Raw genomic sequence first — 27,748 nt, 5'->3', positions numbered from 1 at the left:
CCCAAGAATGTATCAGCCTGAACACAATGGCGGCCCTCTACGTCATACCAAGGCGGTTAAGGATACGAGCTGCCGCACAAAGGATCTGAAGATGACAGGAATGCGTATACAGGTTGCGCATCACCTTATTCCAACTCACAGAGGCTGAAATCCAAGAGAGGTACAGGCTTCACCCAGACCCCATCCTAGACCTAATACGGGACCTGCACCCAATCCTGGAGCACCAGACACCAAGGACGCACGCAATACCGCCACATGTACAGGTACTCTGTTGCCTGCACCTACTGGCATCCAGCAGTTACAAGGGGGTAATAGCTGTGGCAGGTGGAGTCTCACAAAGTTGCCTGTCACGTTTCTTCAATACATTCCTGGACGCCATGTTGCAAAGGATGCCACACTACATCCAAATCCCCAGCACACAGGCAGAACTGCATAAGACCAAGATGGACTTTTATCAGAAGGCCCAGTTCCCACACGCCATAGGGTGCATTGACGGAACACATATACCAATCTGCCCACCCGCTGCGACTGAGTAAATCTACCGCAACCGCAAATCCACACATTCTATAAATGTACAGGTTATATGTGATGCTTCTCACATCATCACCGACATAGTTGCAAAATTCCCAGGGAGCACGCATGATTCCTACATATTCAGGAACAGTGGGATCTATACCCGTCTTGCTGCGGGTGAATTTGGAGAAGGCTGCCTGCTAGGTAAATCCATGTGACACACCCTGAAGTATACATTTGATGCAACGATTGCTGACTGTGAATAATTTTCCTTTCTTTTACACTTTGGTGATAGCGCATATGCGGTACGTGCTTTCATCCTGACGCCGTACCTCAACCCATCTACCCCAAGTGAAAGGAGATATAATGTGGCACATAAATCTATGCGCAATGTGGTGGAGCGTACTTTTGGACTCCTCAAAAGCAGCCAAATCCTCCTTTTCTGTGCCTCAGGGACGTGCAGTGATTTCTTGCCAAAGAGCTGGTCATGATTCTTCACCACCTCCTCTATAAGGACCTCCAACTCCCTCTCACTGAACTTGTGCTTGCGCTTTCTTTCTCCAGCATCCTTTCCCTTCTCCTGTGAGTCCATGGTTCTGTTGTTGTGTATCAGCTGGGTGGTAGCTGTGCAGCTCCTGTGCTTGTGCTCCTGCTCCCTGCCTCTCCAACAGCTTCAAAATCAGTGCAGCTGCATGGGTGTGGCCACTTCCTTGTTGTGAGGTCACCAGGAAGCACAGGATTGGCTGGAGCACAAATGTGCGATTTTTTGAATTACCGGATTCGCTAATTACCGAATCGGTATAATGGAATCGGGAATACCGATTTAGTTATGAGAATTCGGTATTTTTATTAGCCATTTTTACCGATTTACTAACTTTTAGCGATTTTTTTATCTACTTTGGAAATACTGAGTTCTTAATAGTGATTCGGTAAAAATCGCTATTAAGCACTCGGTATTTCGGTTTTACCTACATCGGGCCCTAAATGATTTGTCCAGAGCCCGGGCTGGGACTGGAACCTAGTTCCCAGACCCAAAGTGCTATCGATATTTCTCAACTTGTGTGTGAAAGTCATGCACAAGTGGGATGATTATGTATGATCACGTAAAGTGAATACATTGTTTGTTGAAATGGCTTTGTAAATAAAAAAAAAACAGCACCAAAAAATACAAGAAGGTTCACCTGGAGTCTCGCTTAGGAATATATGCAAGGGTTTGTTTTAAAACAAAGCTTGGGCGGAGTTCGCGTAGCCGCGCTATGCGAACCTACGCGAAGCGGTAAAAAACTCCGCAATGCTACACGTAGTTCCGTGAGCATGCGGAGTTGCTTGTTCCGCATGCTCGTGCATGCTCACAAGATGTTTCTGATGTTCAGCAATGCAGATTACGTGTTTGGGGGAAATATTGTGTGAACTTCACCATGCAGTCGTCAATGGGCTTTGCATGGTTCTGGGGCTTGTTAATCATCCCTTTCCAATCTTTTCAATCCTTTGTTTCTTACACTGTTTTTTAAAATCTTTTTTATTTATTATCTATCCCTCTCACTCCCGCAGTGTATATTTTGCGTTTTATTTCTACTTTAACAGTGTGTTTTGTACTGTTTTTCTATTGCTTTTTTTTACTTTCCTACTTCTTCTCCTGACTTTTTTGTTTACTTCTACATTTTCATTTCTGCCCCGCCCCTCCCGGAACCATTGCTAAGGCTAGTAAGAAGGGGAAGGCCAAGGCTACTGCGGAAGGCGGTGCACAGAAGGGGTGCAGCCCATGCACTGTTCTGCGAGGTGGAGGTGGCCGCCCTCGGTTTTTTTGTACAGCGCCACCTCCCCTTAACCTTGGCAGCAGGCCTGGCTCTGGCTCCGGTAGCCAGGAGCTTCACCGCCAGTCAGCGAGGATGCGCCAAGCAGTGTTTCGCTGCTCTGAGGTCCGGTACACCCACAACCAGCTGACTCATTGGTGGTCCGACATCTTGGACCTGGGAGCAGGACCTGCTGGACCTGCTAGGTGTTGAGGTCGTGGGGCTTGGTGAGTAGCTAAATATAGTACTATTGTGTGTTCTGTTTTGTGTTATTGTGAATATTATTTTTTTCCCAAATAGCAAGAATGCTGCTGCTTACATGCAGGTAAGTTACGTTTAAAAATCTTATATTATGTGATTGTTATTCTTCTAGAGACTAGACAGGTGCTCGGCGCTACTAATCTTACTTGTTTGCAACTTTGCACTCGCTTGGGCTGATTATGTAAGAGAGTTTAGAGAACTTAAGTTAGGTAATGCTAGAGAGTCTCCTTTCTTTTGTCCTGTCACCAAGATAATGGTGGTAGTTAGGTAGTTTAGTTACTTGGTATTAGTTGGTTATTTTTTTAGCTGTCCGTGTGACACGTCCTCTGTTACGTGCTGCTGACTCCAGTCCTTAGTAGAACCTTTTCTAGTTTGTTAGTGAGTGAGTAATATAGCAACTCATCAGCACATCAGCAGTAACCAACCAACAATTTGGTGTATGCAATATGCATGCATGCGTCCATCTATGCATTTTTGAGGACTAAAATAAATGGAAATGCAGACTTAGTGAACAATTGGCCCATCAAAGGGGGTTGATTCATTGATGATTTCGAATTAGACTGAAACTTAGAAGAAGTGAATATATTTTATAGCAATTATTTCCAATGTCTTTGGAATAGGCGGGCTAGGTGGTATGGATTAGGATTCTCGAATCGGAATGGAACATTGGATTAATAAATAATAACTAGACGGTCCGTGATACACCTAGTCAATCAGATTAGATAGGTCAATTTTATTGCAATTGTTGTTTCCTTCCTGTCCAAAAATGGTTTTAGAGCGTTTTAAAAAATATTTTATTAGTTGCACACCAATCAATTTTTGTCTCTTTATTATAGCTTACATGATCAGCATCCAGGGTCAAGAAGACAATGGGGTCTGAGACGGGAGCTGGAGGTGCCTCCCAGGGCCAGGATAGCTTCTCTACAGAGTGCTCTGCTGCTGGCTCCAGTAAGGCCTCCTGTTGTTAATATTAATAATTATATTTCCCTAACTTTTACTGCACCTTATTTTTTCTGAACTATTATTTACGTTTCCTAGTTCTATTTTTTACCAAATCTTCTTCTATCTGTTTCTAAATTCTTGTTATTCCTGCATTACCTACCTACTTAGTTATATTTTTTCTAGTGTCTGTTTTTTTTTACATCAATCTAACTGCCTTTGATTCTGTACTACCATTAGTCTGTCTGTAGCTTGCCCAGTTGGCCACTCTTTCTTTTTAAAAGGTTTTAAAACTCAGATTCATCAATAGCTCTAGCCACTGAGTCCAGTCCTTTGGGTTGTCTTCTTCTTAATCTTGAGAGACTTTTTGACAATTGCCACCAAAAAAATGCCGAAACAGATAATTACCTATTTGTGATAGGATAGGACATGCTACTGTCTACTCTACTCCAGTACCTGATTTGTATTAGTGATGTATGTGGTGTATGTATGTATTGTATTTTCAATCTTGCTACTATAAATAAATAAATAGGAGGAGGCTTTTATGGCATCTGAAAAATGTGTAATGTTCATTTGTTTGCGTAGCACTTTTCACCCTAAGTGGGATTGGTATGCCCAGACGTGGGTCCCCTGCTCACTGTGGCACTGGATTCAAGCTAGCCTGGCTGATGAAGGGGAATACCCAGAAACCGGTCCCAGGATGCCTGTTTCCAGTCCAGGGAGGATCTGGCTTGGCAGTTCAGTCTGGACTGTTCCCATGAGGCGCAGGGTCTAGACTGATTTGCATATAGCTGGGTCTAAACTGGGTGGTATGGTGAGCAAAAGAACAATGGATTTAACCCAGATCTCTAAACTGGGGGTGAATGTATGATTTATTCAGCATTCCGTCCATCATTTGTTTGCGTAGCACTTTTCACCCTAAGTGGGATAGGTATGCCCAGACGTGGGTCCCTTGTTCACTGTGCCACTGGATTCAAGGTAGCCTGGCTGATGAAGGGTAATACCCAGAAACCGGTCCCAGTATGATTGTTTCCGGTCCAGGGAGGACCTGGCTTAGCAGTTCGTTCTGGACTGTTCCCATGATGCACAGGGTCAAGACTGATTTGCATATGGCTGGGTCTAAACTGGGGTGGCATGGTGAGCAAAAGAACAATGGATTTAACCCAGATCTCTTGACTAGGGGTGAATGTATGATTTATTCAGCATTCTGTCCATCATTTGTTTGCGTAGCAATGTTTTTTCTAGGCGTACCGACCACCTGTGCCAGGGCCTGCGGCGGGGCAGGTGATGCCAGCCAGGAGGGAGCAGATGCGGCAGCTGCTGCAAGGGTGGGTGAGCCAGCAGCAGTGGCGGGTGGTGGTAAGTTATACTTATATTGCTTACTTATTGACAATAGTTACACACTCGCTGCAAGGGTGTACACTGTACTGTTGAGAGAGTCTAAGTTGTTGTGAACAATGGTTGAAGAAGACACCCTTTACTTAGCATTAGCAATAGCATTCGCAGCAGGAGTTGAGTAACTAATGGCCTCTTCTATCTGACTTCAACTCAGCTGGGAAAGTTTTATGAAGAAGATTAATAGTCAGACGTCCTGATGGATGGGTTGAACGAAAAAGGAAAGAAGGATGGAATGAGAAGGACTGGCAGAGAAGGATGCATGGGATGCATATGTGGCTGATAGGAATCAGATGCATGGGTGGTTGAAGGATGGGTGGAGGGTGAAAGAAAGGATGCCTGCCTGGGTGGGTGAAACTGTATGGGTGAAAGGAAGAATCCTCCGGGGGATTTCATGGGTCAAACTCAAAGGCAAGCAAGGAAGGACGCATGGGTGGTAGTTTACATTTTTTTCACAAATGTATGTTGTTGGTAAAAGGTTTGTTGAGAGATTAAGAAGAATGATAGACATGTTTACTTTGAACGGATGGATGCCTGGATGGTATTCAATCATCATAGCATAGGCGGAGACTGTCACTGGATGAAGACAATGTAAAAGAAAAATAAACTGTGCCAGAGTAGCAAAGCCAAGGAGAATAGAATTAGAATTAAAAAAATATAATGCTAGAAGAGCAATGCAGTGATAAATGGGAAAATCGCTGGGAAGAGAAGAGCAACAAGGAGGCCAACTGTACAGAATATAGGTGGCTGGTGGCTCTGGTTTAGGAGGAGGAGGCGGCAGCACCTGCAGCCTCCACCAATGCCCCGGGCCCCAGCCAGGCCCCCCCCCCCAGTGGTACGGCACATCGGTCCGCCGCACTTCATTGAACACTGCTGCCCCCCGTGGATGCAACTGTAAAGCATTCAAGTGATGCATGCTCCTCTGGATGGCGCGCCTAGAGGAGCGCATAAAGATCCTGTTGAGTAACCAGCAACCCCACTGCTAGAATTCCGTTGCCTTGCTCCTTTTGACATTTTTTTTGGGTGGTTGGGAATTGGGCGTTGGGGAGAAGTTGGGGTTTATATTTATGGACAATGGAGTGGACATTGGACTCTTTATCTTTGGACCTTGGTTGGGGTTAGGGAGAGGGGTGGGTCAGGTGTTGTGAGTTTTTTCTATTAGTTTATTTTGTTAGGGGAATAAATTATTTATACTTAAAGTTTACATTTGATATGGGGGTTTACTCTTTTACTTCACTTGGTTTCCTTTGCTGCTACAGTGCCACAGCCAGTTTTTGATTAAAATAATCTGCCGATAGTGTAACACACCAACAGATAGATGCGGTACTCTCACTTGTGACTTGTCCTACTAGTACTGCCAGTCTCTCCTCCTAGTCTTTGCAGTCTGCAACTGGGCTTGGAAGGGTGTGGGTGTGTGAATTAATGAAATTTATTTCCATATTATTAATTATGCCTCTCCCAAACTTCTCTTACCTGTGATTGATGTTTATTTATACTTGGGCAAAGTGATGGCTGCGTGGTGATGATGGTTTGATTTCCTAAGATGCCATGGTGGTGGTGGTAGGGTAGTAGTAGTAGACACTGACAGTAGCATTTGTAAAAAAGAAAACGAGAAAGTCAGTCACCTGAGGGAGACTCAGGAATGAGTACAGTACACAAGAAGACTGCCAAACAAGAAACCATGATGATGATAAGCAATGCAAAAGTAAAATAAAGCATCATGGTGGCAGGGATAGCCTAGTACAAGTTACAAACTGAAGTTGACTCGACCTATGAAGTGAACAAGCATAACCTTTAGTGCTGGAAGGAGGATTAATTGATGCCCGCAATTAATTATGATGGATTATGTTCCTCTGGAAATTTATTTACTTGCGAATACTAAGCACAGGTGGGCAAGCCGAAGAAGTTCCTCGCCCTGCCTTGAGTTAGTGTTGCTTTCACCACATCCGCCCCAGCAAGTGTGTGATCAATTATTGGTGTACATTTAATTTAGTCACACCTCAATATAAAGGACACAGCCCGGGGGAAGAAGGTTAGGGTTTGATGAATGTTTGAGAAGGTGTATTTGAGGGAAAGGTTTGACAAAGACAAACACTACACATGGACAACACACAATCTTGGCAGACGATCATCATAATTCTGTTAAGGGAGAAAAAGGTAATGCATGCATGATGATGACTTGATGAGTAGTACTAGACTAGTAGTACAGATCAGCAATATATTATAAATTATTATTATTAAGCAATTACCTTGCCTGTCTGCCCCCAGAAAGACCCAAGTTACACATGTTTTATGTTCTGCTGTTGTACTGTTGTACTTCCTTTTAAAGCTAGCAAAGAAAATTTAAAAATATCTGTAGGAGTCAAATATAAGCAAACATAATAAACAACAACACACACAGTCGTAATGATTGAAAAAAACAATTAATCAAATTATATGATGATACTATAACTATGTTATGATCAAATTGGGAGATGCATCTCGGCATTCCTCTCTTTCCTTCTTTCTATGGACGCTCCATCCGTCAATCTTGGGTGCCTGCCTAGTGGATGCGGATAGGTAAGGTAAGTGTAAGTTTTTTTTCCCGGTATAGCAAAGGTTAAAGCCGGGCTGTAAGAGTAGATGGAAAAACAAAAGCGATATTGAAAAATCAAGGAGAAAAGTAAAGTTAAACTGCATAAATTAAGGAGGAGTGCAACAAGTAAACTTTCAGAGGCGGCATGGCTAAATCATGTTTACTCTGTTTCCAGCATTGACCTACAACAACAGGAGCAGGCCCGCGGCGCCAACCCAACCTCCACTTAGCTTAGATTTTGAGCCAGACAGCACTGGGCACACATACACAGCAACATAGCATTTTCCAAATTAAGTAACTAAATCAATGCACCGCTATCAGTCATATCACTACACTCGCCTCCACCACTAGACAGACATGTAGGTGTTTACCTTTTCGGCCACTTCATGAAACGCCCCGAGTTATTCCATCGATCATCTCCGATCCTACTGACTGACTGCGAGTATGGTATGATCATCATGGTGTCCAACTCTGTAGTGTACCAAGTGAGTCCCGAATAAAAAATGCAATGTATGGCCTGCTGTAGTACAATTCTTTTATTGAGCAACAAGAAGGGAAACATTGACTTGAGTCACTTTTTTGTGTTTAGATTAAATACTAGTAGACATCATGCACAACAACAACACAAACACCAATCACTAAGAGTCAGCGTCCAATGCATACCATCAATTATCTGTTCTTATGGGGCAGTCCCTCTAGGCTCATAAAGGAGGATAGCTAAAGTCAGGTTCTTTAGAGGGACTCAACGAGGCAGGCACGCATTTCACATTTCTTGTACTAATCTCCATCCAGTGTCTGGCTTGAGGGAAATGGATTTAGGGGCAGTCAGGACTGGAGCAGGACTCAGAGGAGTGGACTTACTTCTTCACTGACTGTACAAAGTTGCAACTCCAATCCGGCAATAAAAAAGACGGTGGTGATGGATTTGTTGTGATTCGAACCAGAAAGACAGTGACACACATAAGTAATAAAAGTAAATAATATTCCTTAGCTGTATCTTATTGGGGGGCTTTTTTGGGGGCGTCAAAGCAAGAAAGAAAGTAACAAGTCGAAAGCCTAGTTGTCAGGGAAGTAGAGCTCGTCCTTAAACTCTGGTGGTTCACCCAGAAGTAGGTCATCTAACTCACTACTTCAATGACCTAAGTCGCCGTCATCATCTTCCTGCTGTGATTCTTCAGGTATGGTGTAATCTTGTGGTATAAAGTGCTGATTCATTTTGATCATGGTTAACCTCTCCACGTTTTGGGGGAGAGACTTGTCCTTCTCACTGTCAGAATGGCACAAGCAGCACTGAAAACACGCTCAGAAGAGACACTTGTGACATGACAAGCCAGATAGTTTATCGCCAGCCTGCTGAGCACTGGCCATTGGTGCCTTTTCCAATACCAATACAGCAATGGGTTTTGATCAATGTAGACCTCTGTTGGGTCATCCAAATAGGCCTGGACCATCTGCTCAATGGTCAGGGGTACTCCGCTTGGCTCGGTCTCTTTTGCCTTTGCCTCAGCACTGGACCTAACAAGTCCTTGCTGTAGAAACCATTCATGTGCCGATTTTGGTGGGGCTGATGCTCCTGTTCTTGTTGATGTTCTTCCTGGTGCTGTTGGTGGTTTTGGCTGCTGTGAGCCAATTGCACTGCCCTCAGGCTCTAAAGTTGAACTTGACGCCGGCTGCCCTTCAGTACTTGTTGTGGCCTGGAGTAGCGGGCCTTTAATTCCCAGACGTTCTTTTTCTAAGCGACTGGCTTCCACAGCTATCCAAGTTTTTTAGTTGGCAACATCCCCTTCTGAAAAAGGAATCCATGTGTTCACTACTGGTTTGTACCGTGGATCCAGAATTGTGGCACAAATGTAATGGTTGCATGACACAATGCCTCTTTGCACCATTGTATTTTCAGATAAGCAAAGGGTTAAGCTCTCCACCAACTCATATGCTTCTTTTTTTCCCTCCACACCTGTGTACATTGCAGACACCCCCTTCAGCTGTTCCTGTAGCATGTTCAACAGTGGGATAGCTTGGCCCATAGTTAGGCTGTCCGGTTTTAGGTTTAAACCTATAATAACTCATAAAACCCCACTGAAAGGGAAATAGCCCTCGCCAGTGAAATCATATAAACACTGAAAAAAACTCTGGACAACCACAAAGTAAATGCCATTCAAAGAAAGGGAAAAGAGAGTGAAAGAGTGATTTTTTTTGTTCCTGAAGGGGCTCATACTATGTAACTTTGTTATACAAGCTAGCAGTAAGAAAGACTGGGCTAACATTATTGTGCTTGAGTTTTGTTATTTAGAGATGCCACTAAAATATTGTTTCTTCTTCCTTTTGCTTTCTTTAGTTTTGTGGTCTTCGGTCTAAAGATGCAGGGTTTAGAAGCATGTTTTAGGTCTTGTTTAATTATTTTATAAACATTAGAGGATCAGAAAATATCAAAATCATATTTGATATTTTGGCTGTGTTTGATTCTTTCACTGATAGGTAAAATGGCTGGTGTCATAAGAATCTTTCCTAATATGTGTCATCACATTTACCCACAGAGAATGGGTAAAAACCCTTAATACATCAGCACCCAGTTTCTAGTGAGTCAGTTTTGATAGTAGGTGAATTGCCAACACCTCAGGCTTTAAACATTCAATGCAAGGTATAGTGACAAGTATATGTGAAAAGAGCGCTATCACCAAGCATCTCGGATAGTGGTGGAAACATGACACCAGACTTTTTGAAAACATGGAACGCAGTGTCACTTGGAATGCTCTGCAAAAAAGGTTCTTTCCAAGTTCAATCAAGATTGGAGTGATATTGTTCATATTTACAGTGATTCAGCTATGTATATTAACATTTTGTGTGATGACCTGTCAAAATTGATACCTGAGTTGAAGTGCTTCCCTGCAAGAGATCCTTGCAACTTGTTAGATGGTATGCTGAAAGCATCTTTACAATCTTCAGAGTTAATGAGGAATGCTATTGACTTTTTAGTCCATTCTGGTGCACTGTTTTATTATGCACAGGAACTAAAACGCACATAATTATCATTTCTTGCTTTGTGTGGCATCAAAGAAAGAGTCATCCCAACTGTGTCCCTTAGCTGATGGTTCTCAGTTCAAGGGGCTATGAATGCTATATTATCCATGTGGCAACCATTTACAGAATTTCTGCTGAGTGATGATGCCAAAGGCAAGAAATGTGAAAATCTTTGGTCGCATATTGATAGTGATGTGAAAAAAATTACACTCTACTGCATTCTTAGATTTTTACTGGAAAACATAACTGCTGTAGTGGACATAATACAAAATCTAGAGTCTGAAAACACCCTTGTCTGCTAAGTGTTCAACATAATTTGTGTAGATGTGAAATATCTCCTGAAGAGTAGGCTGGGTGACACCTATAGGGACTTTGGCACTGCAACATGTTCCATGTTAGAGTGCTTGCCACTTGGTAAGCAAAGCAATGTTGAAGAGCAATTCAGGAACTTTTGTTTTACAATGTATGAGAACTGGCTTGCAATAATGCATAGAAATGTCCCTTTACCACCAATGGCATTTGAAGTCAATGAAACCTCACTGTGGTACTATGTACAAGTTCTAGATCCCTTCCATAAAGGGGAATTTCCTCTGTAGTTTCAAAAGTGCTGCATCATTTTTGACCGCTTCAATAACCACGAGGGCATAAGCGCCCAGCTCAATGCAATTGTTGTAGTACCTGCCCTGAGAATCACAAGTTTCAAGTGCACTAGTATTGGCATGGAAAGCTATGTCAGTGGCCGGAGTTAACAAATTATGTACTGGCTGTTTTGGCGTTGCCCTTCTCAAGTGCCAATGTTCAGAGGGCCTTTTCACAGAAGTTTACATGGGAAGGAAAGAGCGAGCGCACATGACCACAGACTCGCTTAGGAAGTATTGTATGGTGTACTACAATAAGTTTCATTTGCAAAAATCTATTTGGACGTCATACTCACTATACGCACACTGTCTATATACCATGCGCTATCAGTGCAGAATGCAAACAATAATAAAAGCAAAATGTTCCATAAACACAGGAAATACACTGTCTCTGTTGTTTTTAATGGTGCGAAAATGTGTAACCACTGATAACCGCTGTTTTTTAACGTATTGAGATCACTTGAAAACACTGACAAAACCCCACCAGAATTTACTAAAAATAGAAACTGAAAACAGGAAAGCCTACCCATAGTACAGTCGCCCTTGCTGACTTCACGTGTGAAGAGCTCAAAAGGAAGTAGCATCTCTGTCAGGCATTTAACTAGGCCCCATTGGTCCATCTCAATGATCATGCCTTTCAAAGTAGCATCCCCTCTTTGCATGACATATTCATTGTTTGGTCTGTACTGCTCAAACAGATGTTCAAGGATGTAATAAATTGAGTTCCAACATGTTGGCACCTCCTGGATGAGTGCTTTAACTGGCATTCTGTGCTCATCTTGAATGATCCTAAGCTGCTTCTGGGCTTTAAAAGAATTGCTGAAATGTGTGCAGATTCTTCTGCAGGTGGTCAGTAAGTTGCTGATTCGGTCATCTTATTTCAGAAAGTCTTGAACAACGATGTTAATGTAGTGCGCCAAACACAGGACCCTGAAATAGCTACCATCAGCCATGGCCTTAACTATATTACCGCCATTGTCCTTGACAACAAAACCAAGGTAAGCCCTCTTGGTCGCAGCCATTCAAAGACCTTGCTGTCTAAGTCTTACAAAATGTTTGCAGCAGTATGAGATTTCTCCATGGGGAACATGACTACAGTTGCATGTCTCTGAGTGGCATTAAAAATCCCAGCAATGTCAACAAAACCTGCTGCAGATATCTTTTCTCTAAGCCCCAGAAAAGAGATCCAGTGTGCAGTGATGCACATGTAATCAGTGGCTTGGCAACTGGTCCACATGTCTGTTGTCAGGTGGATAGTGTGAACAGCACTCTGCTGCAAAGCTTGTCCAAGCAATTCCAGCACGTCGTAATGTAGTGCTCCAACAGCAACTCTGGCGAAATAGGACTGGCTGGGAACCTTCCATTTTGGGCAGAGAGCTGTCACAAGGTTAAGAAAACCCACCCCTTCCAAAAAAGAAAAAGGGAAGACGTCCAGCGCTAACATTTTAGCCAGCTTCCCATTGTACAAACGTGCCATTGGGAGGTTGCGTTTGTACTGCTCCTCCGACCTAAACATGCTGAGGATGGTAGTCTGGATTTTTTTCTTTTCTGGTGTCACTGATGCAGGTGACATCTTGACGCCAGATGTTGTTAGGCTCAATGCACGTTTTTTCATTGTAGTACTCTCTTGTCTCGGACCCCTTGGTGTCTCAGCCTGACTCTTAGTCTTGTGCCACTGCAATGTTGCTGTTGAGGATGCGGGTGGTATCACTGCACTGCTTGGGACAGGGCTCCTTTGTGTGCCACAGAAAATGTCTCCCTCTTGTTCACCTCCCACCGTGATTAGATATTCTACTTCTTCATCACCACCAACAACAATGGGCGCAGTTTTATGGCTGCTAAGGTGTGCCTCCCACTGAATAAAGTGGTGTTTTTTCAGATGGGTTGTTTGGCCTCCGGTGCCATAGTTTGACCAAGCTTACCCCGACTAACACCTTGTCAACAAATAGAGCATATAGCAATGTTCACCTCCTTCCTGCTAACTGAAAACAAGTCCCAAACTGGGGAGGTCAACTTTCTGGCGCTGCTGGTGCCACTTGCAATGCCGGATGAACTGGTAGGTGGGCATGAAGTTTGACTCTCTGCAGTACCTATTTCTACTGAGGTGGTTGTGGTGGATGTAGGTGGCTGACGGCATAATATGGAAGCTGGAGGTGGTGTTGGTTGTATCATCTGTGTTGGTGGTATCTGTGCCACATCCCTCACAGCAATTTGGGATGGGGTAATGTCGGTCTCCACTGGGGCGGGACTAATGTCCATGATAACTGGCTCATCATCATCATCCTCCTCTTCTCCATCTACCTCCATAACTCTAAGGCTTTCTGGAACCTTCCTTTTCGCGACCCTTGTCTCGTGGGCGTGGTGTGTCTCCAACTCAGACAGAGGCTGGAACCAAGTGGTGTCTAGATCATCTGAAAGGGGGCTTGGAAAAGAAGTTGTTGGACTCACCCTCCTTTTCCTTGCTGTGCGTCTGGAAGACAATGTATCTTCTGAAAGAGTGGCTTGCTCTTCTCCTTCATCAGTAGGAAGCTTGATCTCCTGAACTGCCCCTACTTCGGGAGATACAACTACTATTGGGGGCGGTTGCGGCTCTTGTTGCCCACTTATCTCAGTTCCCTGCATTGATTGGGTACTACTTTGCGATAACGATAAGTCCTTTACATGGTACCTTTCTTTGGGGCCATCTTGAAGATGTCAGCAGCACGCAGTGGCACAAGTTGAAGAGACTTCTGTGGTCACACGCCACTTGCTGTCGTGCACAGCAGGACTTATGTCTGGCAGTACAATAGGTGATGACGTCTCCTGCTCTTTTGTGCACCTAAAAGCAAAGAAGCAAGAAGAACATCAGTTAAACGTGGTATTCATTGTTGTGGTTCAATTACTACTAGTAAAAACAAATATAATATATAACTTAGTGTGTGGTCACACTTGTTAGTGTTATTAATATTATAAAATGTGTTACCTCAGTTATTAAGATAAATAACAATACAATGTAGACCTTTGTGAGACTTTGACAAAAACAAGGGTTTTCATGGTTGGTGTACTAGTGTACAGTACACTGAGGACGGATAGGAAGGAAGAAGAACAACAACAAAAATACAAATGTAACGCACCCGGTTTGGCATTGTGCATCTTGTGGGATTCAGCATTCAGGCAGCTGCAGCTGACAATGGATAGTAGCAATAAGCCGAGAGGAACAAAGGAAAGGCATGCAGGCCTATGGCAAAAGCACACTGGTTGCCTTCACATAATGGCTGCCAGCCACATGACCAGGCAGGCCACAACAACAAGAAAGGGAAGACAGACAATACAGGCCCATGGCAAAAGCACACTGGTTGCCTTCACAAAATGGCCACAGTCCACAAAGCCAGGAAGGCCCCAACAACAAGAAAGGGAAGACAGACAATGCATGCCTATGGCAAAAGCACACTGGCTGCCTTCAAAAAATATCCACCAGCCACATGGCCAGGCAGGCCACAACAAGAAGCAATAAGGCAAGAGGAACAAAGGAAAGAAGACATGCAGGTCAATGGGAAAATCACTACTACCACCACAAAATGGCCACCAGCCACATGGTCAGTCACTCACAACAACAGCAAGCAGGAGGCCTGGAAAACAATGCACTCAAGCAGGCCTTTATGGACACACACTTTACAAAATGGACCCTGGTCACCCGGGGAGGCTCAGCCAAGGCAAATGCTGGCCCTCACTATTACAAACACACTCACACACTGGCCAGACAAAGGAGACATGCTAAACAACACAGCTTTAATGCAACAATGCCAAAAATGAAAATCCACAGGGCTAAAAGAGGTTTGCAAGTTACAACCACACACATCCAACAAAGGCATTTATTTAACACACATACACAAGTGAAATATCAAAATAAACACATGTCGCATTTCAATCCAATGCCATCCATGCCATAAAGGATGTTTAGATTCAACAGACACCACAGAAATAGTTGTTTCATGCACCCATGCGTAGCTCTTGGCCTATTGGTTGAAAACCCCATTGGCAGACTAGGCCACATAGTGAATTAATTAAAATCAATAATATTGCAAATTTATTAGAAAATGTAGTGAACTGTGCTACATTTTTTGCTGGATATAACATGCATGCAAAACAACAACCTGCAAGAATGCATGACCACCACAAAGAAGGCTTGCAGGCCTCATGCAGAAGCACACTGGCTGCCTTATGCACTCATGAGTAGCTCTGGGTCTACTGGCTGAAAGGCCTATTGGCAGACTACTGGGCTAGTGAATTAAATAAATATTGCAAATTGATTTCAATAGTTGGAGAAAATGTGGTGAACTTTGCAACATGTTTCCTTTATAAAAGAAGAAAAATTACTTACATAGAAACAACTACTCCCCTACTGAAACTACAGGCCACCCACCACAATACATTTAAAATAACAATGAAAAGTACAAACAAATGTCAGTGCAATTCCCTAATCAAAGAAACCACCAATTTTCCAACTTGTGAAATCTCAAATTCAAAAGTCCTCAATCCAATGATATATGATCCAGCAGACACAAGCCTTCCAGCTCCAAATCCAAATGAAAAGTAAACGGGAGATGGACAAAGCACTAGGAGGAGCCTGCTGGACAGGACCAGGAAGTTGGAGACTCTGGGGCACTTCCATCTTCTTGAAAAAAATAAAGGACGGTGTTTCCTCTAAGTACGACCTTTAGTAATTCTCTCTTATTTTGATTTTTCTTTGTCTAAAGTTTTCCGTTAAATGACGAATGCTACACTGCCAATATTACGTCACCTCAATATTGTCTTGAGCACTATTCCTTGGTGATGTTTTTTTCTTATTCTATATTTTTCTTTGAGGATTGAAGTTTAGCTCCAACAGTTTTCGTTTTTTCTGTATTTTTTATCTAAAAAAATTCTTTTGTTTTTGTGCTCCACAGACCGACAGCTTTTCTATGAATGAAGCCCGACATGTAAATTAATATTCGGTCCTAAGTAACTTATTTGGCCATTTCCATTAAGACTGTTATGCTACCTGCGCCCTGAGGAAGGAGCTCATTGGTCATTTTGGGTTCTCCGAAATGCGCGTATGCGCTTTTTTGTCTTATTTATTGTCTTTTATGTATGTCATATTGTAAGGTATATTGTTTCGTTTTTTTGTCCTTTCTAGGTAATTTACTGTGCCTTTGTATGAATTAATGTATTGTATGCATTGTTTGTATGTCTAATTGCTTTTTGCGTCGGGTATAATGATTGTGTTTTTCTGCTCCTATTAATGCATAGTGTTAATGTTGAACTTAAAATGTGTTTGTTCTTATATAAAAAAATGAACATTAGTAGTGACATCACTACCAAAATGCATAAAATTATTTTTGATAAATAAATGAAAGTAAAAATAACATAAATATTATGCTTGGTCTGTGGGTACATTCTGATTTATGGACTTATTGCCAATGAATATCGTACCAGTGGGGGGAATGTGCTCCCGTTTTCTGTACTGATTATTCCCTGACTCCTTCCCCCTCCTAATCATTTATTCAGGGTCCCTCCTTGTTTTTTCATTGACCTCCCCCAAATCACACATGGTTTACCCTGATGATCCTTTTATTGGAATGCCTCATCCTCGGGTGGGCAGGTCCTAAGTGACACAATAGTGCTTGTGAGAATAGAGAGTGACAGATATTTTATTACTAACCTCCTTTTGTCAGTCAATTAGCTTACATCATTCAAATGTAGAGCTTAAATGAATGACTCTGTGGTACCCTTTCTTGGAACCAGCCATATTTCAGTGGGAGAAGATGGATGGGAAGGACTGGTCACGAGTGTCAGAAAATCACTTTTGGGAATGAAGAGTGGCAGAGGGTATATAACCACCCCCTTTTGTCAGATAAGCGGTTTGTGTCGCTCGCAGGTACCGCCCTGGTATACAGTGGTGAAGTTGTATATTTTCACATGTATTTTAGAAATGTTGCCATTAATATGTATCAGTGATGCATATTATTTGATGCCATTCTACTTACAGCCGTGACATCTTCACATTATAGATAAATAACAAAGTACATTTGTATCTGCAGGAATGAATTTAAATACTTTCTGGACAAAGTTACTTCTGTGTCAGATCCTGGTAAGTCTAATTTGTTTGCACTTGATTGTAATACTTTGACAAGGATAAAAGTTGTTCTTTTTTTGTTGTTTAACATTAACGACGGATAGACACAGTGATGAAAGAGACGTTGTGTATCATGCATCTGATTCACAACACTTCAGGTAATCTGGTATAAACAACTTATACTTAGTAAAACTACCTCCATCACATCTATTCACTGCTTCCTAATGGGAGGGCCATTGCGCACTATTGGAATACACTGAGTGAATACTGTAACTCTCTTTCTCAGAAAAAACACATGCAGACATTACAAATGGATACCTGATGTCCTGACGTATTCAATATTAATTTTGTTGTGAGGTCTTTCACTTGTACATTTTAAAAATATGCATTCCTTACAGACTAACATGTACTAATGTGAATCATCACTTTTGTAAATTTAGGCCATTTTTACATCATTTCAAAGTGTTTTTTCTTTAGTAGAAACTATACAACAAATCAGAAATTGAAAGTGGGACTAGCACAAAGCTCAACCTTACAAAGTTTTAATGAAGCCCCGCTGGTATTTAACATGCTAATGCAACCTGCATTTGCAGTACCATTCTTTATTGGTCACATGAGATTGTACTTTTGGACCTAACTGTGAGTGTCACCTGCTGTTCAAGCTCATCAAATGAGGCTCACGTGGATATCTGTAGAATTCATGTTTGATAGATGTTCTATGTCTTCCAGATATTTTTCTACGATCATGCAAATTAAAACAGAATGAAAGGCCTATTATCAATAAATCACTGACATGATATTTTGAGAACAAAAAAAGTAAACAAAAAAAGTCTGAAAAAGGTAAGGATACGTTGCCAAAGATTTAATGCAACAAACAAATAAGGTCATTAACTAGGCATTAACAGGGCAGAAGTAGCTCCCCCAGGACAATTTTAAATGAAACCTGTAATGTTGCAGAAACGTATTCGCTTCTGTAAGTGAATTGTCAAGCCAGCAAGAAAAGCCGTAAATAAAAATGGTTTAATTTATTGTAGAATAAATGGATACTAGCACTAACAGACACTAGTACAGGATAACTGTGAGAAGCAAGAATGCACTCCAAAAATATACAATGACCTCCCCACCTTACCATTTTTCCTGAATGATCAAAAATCCTTCTGGAAACATTTTCTCAAAATAGTAAAGAGACAAGGGACACACCGGGGCTTATTTACACAGTGCCGCAGGTACAGCTTTTGTCGCTTGGGGTGGTCCCTGAGCTTGCCACCCAGTGACCCAGTGACGGCCGGTGTAGGTAAGAGGGGGAGGTGGGGTAGTTGACAGACCGATTACATCTTCTCAAGTGGGGGGGTGGTAGTCGACAGACAACCTTTTCTCGACAACAAGAATTTTTGACTTCCGTCGCCCCCAAAAGAGTTCGCCCGGGGCAAACCTCCACCCCGCCCTTCCCCCAGCTATGCCACTATATTTACAAGTCCCTTGCGTCGCCGGTGTGTCACTTTTAATATGGGAAAAAAATTACGTGCCAGCGGCACAAGGTGCTTGTAAATAAGCCTCCCAATCTCAGCCTCCTAGGGAATGACAAGCTCCTCAGTATTCCTTGGTTGTGCAGGGGTGCAATGGCACTTCAACAGAGCACAAGAAAATCGTTTACATTGAGATAAGTTAAAGGTGCAAATTGAAAATTGGGTTAGTGATAACATAATTAGTAAAGAATTCTGACCCTCTACTAAAAAGAGGGGATGGGCTCCTTTGATTCATAATAACTTTGCTTTCTGGGTGAGGGAAGATTGGAAATATACTGAACAAGAATTGCCAAAGCCAATAAGTCTGGCCCTGCCAAGTTGGTTTGATGTTTATTATTTTTATTCCAAGCATATGCCACGTAAGAAAATATAACAGAAAGGAAAAGGGAAAAAACACTTCCCCTTACACATGCGGTCATATGTTGCCCATCACCTATAATTTTAACAGAACAATATCGGTGCTTCCTAGTAAGCAGGTGCATTAAGAATAGGTATAGAAATTGTTGGACTTGGCCCTTTTTGCAGGGTCATCCCTGAACTTTTTGCCTTCCTCCTATATTTTTTTCTGACCTGTTGTTGGCTGTTTTATGACTCTGGGCACTTTACCACTGCTGACCAGTGCTAAAGTGCATATGCTCTCCCTATTGTAAATTATTGTATGAATCAGTGATTCCATGATTGGTTGGTTTGGTTTACTTGTCAGACCCTAGTACAGTGCACCAGGAGTGCCCAGGGCTTGTAAATCCAAATACTGCTGGTGGGCTTGCAGCACTGGTTGTGCCACCCACAGAAGCAGCCTGTAAACATGTGTCTAAGGTCTGCCATTGCAGAGCCTGCGTGCAGTCTGGTACTGTCATGCTGACTGGGCAAGTGCCTCATCTTGACAGTCCCTAAACCTTCCCTATTCTTCGTATCAGACACCCCTATGGTAGGCCCAAGGGCGGGGTGCATTGTAAGGATAAGGTAGGACATGCCCTGGTGTGTGTGGCATGTTCTAATAGTGAATTACAGCCATTTTCGTTTTTCATTATTGCAAGGCTACCTGTTCTCCATAGGCCAGAATGGGCAGTTTGGTTATTACATCTTATAATCTTAACTGACTCAGAGAACATGGTAGAAATTTGAATTTAGTATGCCTGAACTCAGGATGATAAAATACATCTTTTAGTAAAGTTGGTTTTAACATTCTGTGTTTGAAAATGCCACTTTTAGAAAGTAGGCATTTTCTTGTCTAACCATTGAAACCTGCCTCTGCTAGGCTGTGTATTCCTTTGTCTGGAGTTTGAGTGACAGGGCTGGGGAATTCCAGGAGACAGGGTGAGGTGCCCCAGTGGTCAATAGAGAGATTTGCATCTAGATGGGTGGGAGGAGTTGCACCTGGGACCTAAATAGGGGTGTGCCTGCTTTCCACAATGCTGGCTCCACCTCCTGTGGAGCGGCTGATGTCTCTGCTCTGCACAGTGAATGAAGAGGAGGAATCCTGTCAACAAAGTGCTCCAGGGCTGTACTTGCCTTCCACAATGCTGGCTCCACCTCCTGTGGAGCGTCTAATGTTTCTGCCCTGCACTGTGAAAGGAAAGGAGAAGTCTGGTAAACAAAGTGCTCAGGAACTGGTTTGGACTGGGCAAAGGCCCCTCTGCCTTCAGAGGACAAAGGATTTCTGGGTATAAATATTGGGACCCTGATCCCAAGAATTTAGATCACTTTGGGAAAACAAGAAGAACCTCTGCTGAGGGAGGAACCAGAAGAAGTTGAGGAGGAAACTATCCCTGAACCTGGGGGATTGGCCTGCAGTGGTTGCCTTACTGCCAAAGAGAGGAGAAAGGAACTTTGTGTGTACTTTTGCTCAACTTGTGAAAGATCTCCAAGGGCTTGGAAAAGAGCTTGCCTCCTGCTGAAGTCTCAGGAACAACAGACTTCACCCCCCAGCTCCCCAGAGTTCTTTGGAAGCCTGCTGCTGTTGTTGGGCCTTCTGAGGGACTGCGTGTCGCAAGGAGCTGGAAGCACGACTCAAGAAGGAGAAGCGTGCCACCGTTGGAGCTGTTGTCGTTGCATCTCGTAAAGTGTGTCGCCGCTGCAGCATCGCATCGAGCGGAAGCGTCTCGCATCATCCAGGAAGTGTCTCGCAACGCCGAAGAAGCGTGTCACCATCGCAGCCATCGTAGCTGACGCATTGCACCGCATCAAGAGAAGAGTCTCGCATCGAGGAAGAAGCGTGTCGCCATCGCAGCCATCGTAATTGTCACATTGCACCGCATCAAGAAAAGCGCCTCGCATCCACGGCGAAGCGTGCCTCTGTCGTCGCATCGCGTAAAGGGGTGTCGCCGCTGCAACACCGCATCGAGCGGAAGCGTCTCGCAAACGTCGGAGAAGAGTGTCACTGCCAAGGCCGCTGTTGTCGCATCGCGTAAAGGGTGACACCACTGCAGCATCGAGTCGAGTCTTCTCGCAACATCTGAGAAGCGTAAAGCATCTGGAAGATCTTCACGTCTTTATTTCTTTGCACCAAAAACTTAATCGCATCAACATCGTTGCAACACTTTCGTTGCCCTGCGTGTCCTATCTAAAAGGTACACTGACTTAAAAGCGTTGCATTTAAGAACTTAAGAGAACTTAGCAAAATTCTACCAACTAAAGTAACTGTATTGTGTATTTTTGTCGTTTAATGGTCTTGTGGTAAATCTATATAAAGAATACTTATTTTTGATATAAAACCTGTGTGGTGTCCATTTGTAGTGTTGTCACATGATTACTGTATGTGTTCACAAATGCTTTACACTGCCTCTGAGATAAGCCTGTCTGCTCGTGCCAAACTACCAAGGGGGTGAGCAGGGGTTATTTTAAGAGTGTACCCCCTTACCCTGACTAGAGGAGAGGGTCCCTATTTGTCACAAGTTCATACCTGTGCCAACTAGAGGCCCCCAAGTCTAACAGAAATCATTCATTATTTTAATGCACATCATATTAGCATGTGATTTCATGGGTGCAAGGCTTCAAAATACTGTAACCTGAAGGCATAGTTTAAACACATAAAGAGAAGAAAAGGAATAAAATTAAGGCTGTAGGATGGAAAAGCAAGAATATTGGCAAGTTAGTATTGCCCAACAAGACTAAGGGCCCAATTACGATGTCGGACGGACCTGAGTCTGTCCAACATCGCTTGGGTACTGGGACCAACCGAGCTCCTGTTGGTGATCTTAACCCAGCAAGTTGGATGCGACCGAACACTGTTCGGTCGCACTCCTATTTACATTGAGAGCATGCATTCCGACCGGAATGCATGCTCTCAGTGTAAAGAGAAGAGGTGAAGTTCATCCCTGCATCCTGTGGCAGGCACCACAAGGTGCCTGCCACGGGGTGCAGGGATCAACAGGGGCAGCTGCCATCCGGAGGTCTTGCTAGGGTCCCAAAATTCCACTTCTGACAGCCTTTATGTGTTGGAAAGGCCGGCAAAGAAAGGTTGTTGGAATCCAACATTGTTATCCCTCGGGCGGAAAAAGCAGCCCCTGGAATGACAAGAGACTTTCAGAACGGCAGACGGGCTCTCCGAGCCCGTCGGAAGCCATTTGGAAATCCGCAATATTCTATTTGGAATAACTTTGTCGCCGGTTGACGAATTGTCACAAAATTTTCAAAACTGGTAGGGCGCTCCGGTCTGCTCCTGTCCTGAAAGTCTCGGGGTGATTCGTCAAGCGGGGGCCGAGAAAAAAGGGGGTCCCAAAACGTGTTTAAACCATGCAATTTTCCATTGATCCCAGCTACAGCCCTAACTGCTGAACGGAATTACACGAAATTTGGCAAAAGGTAGCCCTTGGTTCAGAGTCGTGCCTTTGGTTAAATGGTGTAAATCCGTTCAGTAGTTCCTGAGAAAGTCAAAAGTAAAATCACATATATATATGGGCGTAGCCTAACCACACATCTCATCGTGAGATCTGATTGGCTGTCAGCACTTCATCCAAGAAGTGTTGGCAGCCATCTTGGGACCAATATACATGATAGCACCTCATTAAAAAGCATTGCAGTTAATAGAAGGTTTTAAGACTTTAGTTACATTATAAATCATTTGTTGATGGTACCATACACATTTTAGGAATTGTGGTATGTTCTAAGGTGATTTTACCATGTGAAAAATCCTTCTGCTGGGATATCATGAATCATGTTTTTTTGTTTTTTAAAACTCTTTTTATTGGCATTTGTAGAAAAACATTGCATACATTAGCACATTGGGAAATGCAATAAATGTGGGCCTGTGTGCAGGAGCGCACATATGCTTCTTGTGTGGTCTTCTGAACTCGCTGGCCTGAGGTATATTGATCCCCGCTCTGTCACTGAGTTATAGACAGGCTTCCGAGGCCTGTGCCTGGGCCTATCCCACTAGTGTTCATTGTGGTCGCCGCGCCATACGGGGGCTACTCAGTGTGTCTATTTCCCCTTTGTGTTGTATCATATAGGTCATAGAATTGCAGCCAACTGGTAACTAACAACGAACTGGGGGTATGTAAACTGGGGAGTGCACCATATCTTGGATTATAAGCAGTAGGAGTCTTGCGCCGGAGAGCAGTACCGTTACGTGTTAAAGTGTTGGGGTTTCGCAGGCGCGGCGAGAGTTGGGGGGAGGGGGATGGAGATGGGAGCTTTGATCATTGTCTATGAGTGGGCCTAATGAGGGAACAATTGCAGTCCGTAGTTAGGACCCGCCGGGTGCCTGGATCTCCTGCATGTCACCCTGGGTGGGCTCCTGAGTCGCGAGGGTCCCCGGGGAACCAGCCGTTCGCGGGCCCGCCGCCGTTAATGTTTCCTGTGCGAAGGAGTGCATTAGCATTGCCCAGGGCATGGAGATCGGGTGTTTGCGATGCCCCTGGGCTTCCTCCGTTCTAAGTAGCGTTTCCTCCGCCCTGCCCCACTTCTTAACTGCACCCACCCATGCCGCTAAGGGAAGTCCCTCCGGTGCCTTCCAGTGCATGGTGATGCATCGTTTGGCCAGGATGAGCACCAGGTAATCATGAATCATGTTTGAGAAAAAACTATTTTCTCATGGTTTTCCCACAGAGATTTGGAAGGTGATCTATAAGCTAAACTGAGAGCATATTTTATGTAAATTCACATTATCTTTCTCAGTCATGTGAGAATGAAGTCTGACATTCTCAGTAAAACATGTACATCCAACAAGGGCAGAGACTGTCAGTTGATTCCTTTGTGTTCTACTGCAGCTTCCCATAGTGTTCTAAAGAACAACTAGAGCACTAACAGTCCTACTTATGACAAACGTATTGCACACCTGAAGCCATCTTGGTTGAAATAAAGTGGTAACTCTTAAAACATTTAATTTGCAAAGGAACAAAATGAGGGGGTTCATTTTGTCATAGAAAGTATGATTAGTGCTGCAGAAAGAAAAATTAGCGATACCAAAGGGGATGATGGATGGAGCGTTTGAGCAAATCAAACACTCCCCCCCAGTCAACTGATCTGGGTTTGATCCATCATCATTCTTTAGCTCACTCCACCACCTCAGTTCAGACATGGCCATATGCAAATCAGTCTGACCCTGTGCCTCATGGGAACAGTCCAACCCAAACTGCCAAGTCATGTCTTCCCTGGACCGGAAACAAGCATCCTGGGACTGGTTTCGGGTTCATAACCCTCGTCAGCCAGGCTATCTTGAATCCAGTGGCAAAGTGAGCAAGGGACCCACGTCTGGGCATACCCTGCCAACTTAGGGCGAACAAAGCGATACCAAAGGGGATGATGGACGGAGCGTTTGAGCAAATCAAACACTCACCCCCAGTCAACTGATCTGGGTTTAATCCATCATCATTCTTTAGCTCACTCCACCACCCCAGTTCAGACATGGCCATATGCAAATCAGTCTGACCCTGTGCCTCATGGGAACAGTCCAGCCCGAACTGCCTAGCCATGTCTTCCCTGGACCGGAAACAAGCATCCTGGGACTGGTTTCGGGTTCATAACCCTCTTCAGCCAGGCTATCTTGAATCCAGTGGCAAAGTGAGCAAGGGACCCACATCTGGGCATACCCTGGCAACTTAGGGCGAACAAAGCGATACCAAAGGGGATGATGGGCGGAGCGTTTGAGCAAATCAAACACTCACCCCCAGTCATCTGATCTGGGTTTAATCCATCATCATTCTTTAGCTCACTCCACCACCCCAGTTCAGACATGGCCATATGCAAATCAGTCTGACCCTGTGCCTCATTGGAACAGTCCAGCCCGAATTGCCAATACATGTCTTGCCTGGACCGGAAACAAGCATCCTGGGACCGGTTTCGGGTTCATAACCCTCGTCAGCCAGGCTATCTTGAATCCAGTGGCAAAGTGAGCAAGGGACCCACGTCTGGGCATACCCTGCCAACTTAGGGTGAACAAAGCGATACCAAAGGGGGATGATGGACGGAGCGTTTGAGCAAATCAAACACTCACCCCCAGTCAACTGATCTGGGTTTAATCCATCATCATTCTTTAGCTCACTCCACCACCCCAGTTCAGACATGGCCATATGCAAATCAGTCTGACCCTGTGCCTCATGGGAACAGTCCAGCCCGAACTGCCAAGTCATGTCTTCCCTGGACCAGACCCAAGCATCCTGGGACCAGTTACGGGTTCATAACCCTCATCAGCCAGGCTATCTCAAATCCAGTGGCAAAGTGAGCAAGGGACCCACGTCTGGGCATACCCTGCGAACTTAGGGCGAACAAAGCGATACCAAAGGGGATGATGGACGGAGCGTTTGAGCAAATCAAACACTCACCCCCAGTCAACTGATCTGGGTTTAATCCATCATAATTCATTAGCTCACTCCACCACCCCAGTTCAGACATGGCCATATGAAAATCAGTCTGACCCTGTGCCTCATGGAAACAGTCCAGCCCGAACTGCCAAGCCCTTTCTTCCCTGGAACCAGAAACAAGCATCCTGGGACCGGTTTCGGGTTCATAACCCTCGTCAGCCAGGCTATCTTGTCCCGTGCTCTCCATGCCACTGGAATCAAGCTATCCTGGCTGAAGAGGGGTGAAACCCCGAAACCGGTCCTGGGATGCTTGTTTCCAGTCCAGGGAGGACCTGGCATGGCAGTTCGGGCTGGACTGTTCCCATGAGGCACAGGGTCAAGACTGATTTGCATATGGCTGGGTTCAAACTGGAATGCCATGGTGAGCAAAAAAACAATGGATTTAGGCCCAGATCTCTGTACCGGGGTGAATGTATGACATTGTTCTGCATTCTGTCCATCAACTGTTGTTTTTGCATTTGTCACCCTGAGTGGGACGGGTATGCTCAGACATGAGTCCCGTGCTCTCCATGCCACTGGAATCAAGCTATCCTGGCTGAAGAGGGGTGAAACCCCGAAACCGGTCCTAGAATGCTTGTTTCCAGTCCAGGGAGGACCTGGCATGGCAGTTCGGGCTGGACTGTTCCCATGAGGCACAGGGTCAAGACTGATTTGCATATGGCTGGGTTCAAACTAGAATGGCATGGTGAGCAAAACAACAATGGATTTAGGCTCAGATCTCTGTACTGGGGTGAATGTGTGACATTGTTCTGAATTCTGTCCAACAACTGTTGTTTTTGCAAAGAAAAATTAGGGCACATTTTGACTTCTCAAATCCTCTTCTATTTCATAAAAAAATTCTGACATGCAGACTGAAACATGCACTTTGAATACCAGCAGCAGACTTCCCTGGTGAGCAGTAGCTTTACTACAGTGATCTAATGAGCAACTAGAGTGCTAACATTCAGAATTTATGGCAAATGTGTGACACATCTAAATGCCTTCTTGATGGAACCAAAGTAAAAAACTAAAAGTATTTCCTACTGAGGAGACTGCAGTAAATGAGGAAATTAGGAAACTTCCTAACAAATAAGTCTCCCAAGATGACCGCCAGAGACAAAAGAGCCCAAATGTAGCACACATATCACCCAGATGTAGCCTAAGTATAGCCCAATGACAGAATGTCCCAGTGTGTTCTTAAGAACAACTAGAGCGCTTACTGTCTTACTTATGACAAAAGTATGGCACACCTGAAGCCATCTTGATTGGAACAACTGGTAACACTTAAAACATTTAATTTAAAAAGTAACACAATGAGGGGGTTCATTTTGCCATAGAAATTATGATTAGTGCTGAAGAAAGAAAAATTAGGGCACATTTTGAGTGACTTCTCAAATCCTCTTCTATTTCATTAAAAAATTCTGACATGCAGACTGAAACATGCACTTTTAATAAAAGCAGCAGACTTCCGTGGTGAGCAGTAGCTTTACTACAGTGATCTAATGAGCAACTAGAGTGCTAACATTCAGAATTTATGGCAAATGTGTGACATATCTGAATACCTTCTTGATGGAATCAAAGTAAAAAACTGAAAGCATTTCCTACTGAGGAGACTGCAGTAAATGAGGAAATTAGGAAACTTCATAACAAATAAATCTCCCAAGATGGGCACCAGAGACAAAAGAGCCCAAATGCAGCACACATATCACCCAGATGTAGCCCACATGTAGCCCAATGACAGAAGTGTGCAAAACACTTTTTATTTGTTGTGTTTTTGCAGTTTTATATAGTGCAGACTTGTCAGGTATTGGAGTGCTTTGCATGAACATTGGTTACATAACACAAGAAACAATTCATTTTGGTTGTAGACATGGGGAGATTAAGTGATTTGACCAGAATCACAGAATGTCGAGCTGAAGCAGAAACTCCAACCTGGCTCCCCAGTTGCAAAGTCTGCAGCTCTGAAAGTAACACAGCATCCTCTCCCCTAAGTGCAACATTTAATCAAGTGGTCAACTGGATAAAAAAAAAAAAAGATAACAAATAATTAAAAAGTTCTTTGTCGCTATTTGAAAACTCAGAAAATATGTCCTCATTTTGGTTTTTTAGAGCAGTAACCATAATTTTGATGCAAATAAGACCCTCTCATATAAGTAATTTCTAAAGGAAATGCTCTAGGTATCACAGTTTTGATTATATCAAGATGACGTCAGG

General features: G+C 43.7%; 1 protein-coding gene across 5 annotated transcripts in view; it reads left to right on the top strand.

Moving 5' to 3' along the window:
* LOC146855062 (dihydrofolate reductase-like) overlaps positions 1–27,748 on the top strand; it is a 650,717-nt gene that overhangs the window by 357,592 nt on the left and 265,377 nt on the right. For all 5 annotated transcript variants that reach the window (XM_085652547.1, XM_085652545.1, XM_085652550.1 and 2 more), the window contains one exon: positions 17,192–17,241. In XM_085652547.1, the coding sequence (XP_085508673.1) occupies positions 17,192–17,241 (50 nt within the window). The remainder of the gene's footprint in view (positions 1–17,191; positions 17,242–27,748) is intronic.

Source organism: Triturus cristatus, chromosome 4_1, assembly GCF_964204655.1.
Source record: "Triturus cristatus chromosome 4_1, aTriCri1.1, whole genome shotgun sequence".
NCBI classification, from domain to species: Eukaryota; Metazoa; Chordata; class Amphibia; order Caudata; family Salamandridae; genus Triturus; species Triturus cristatus.
Note: the sequence above shows the minus strand (reverse complement) of the source record. Positions and strands in the feature narration are given on the sequence as shown.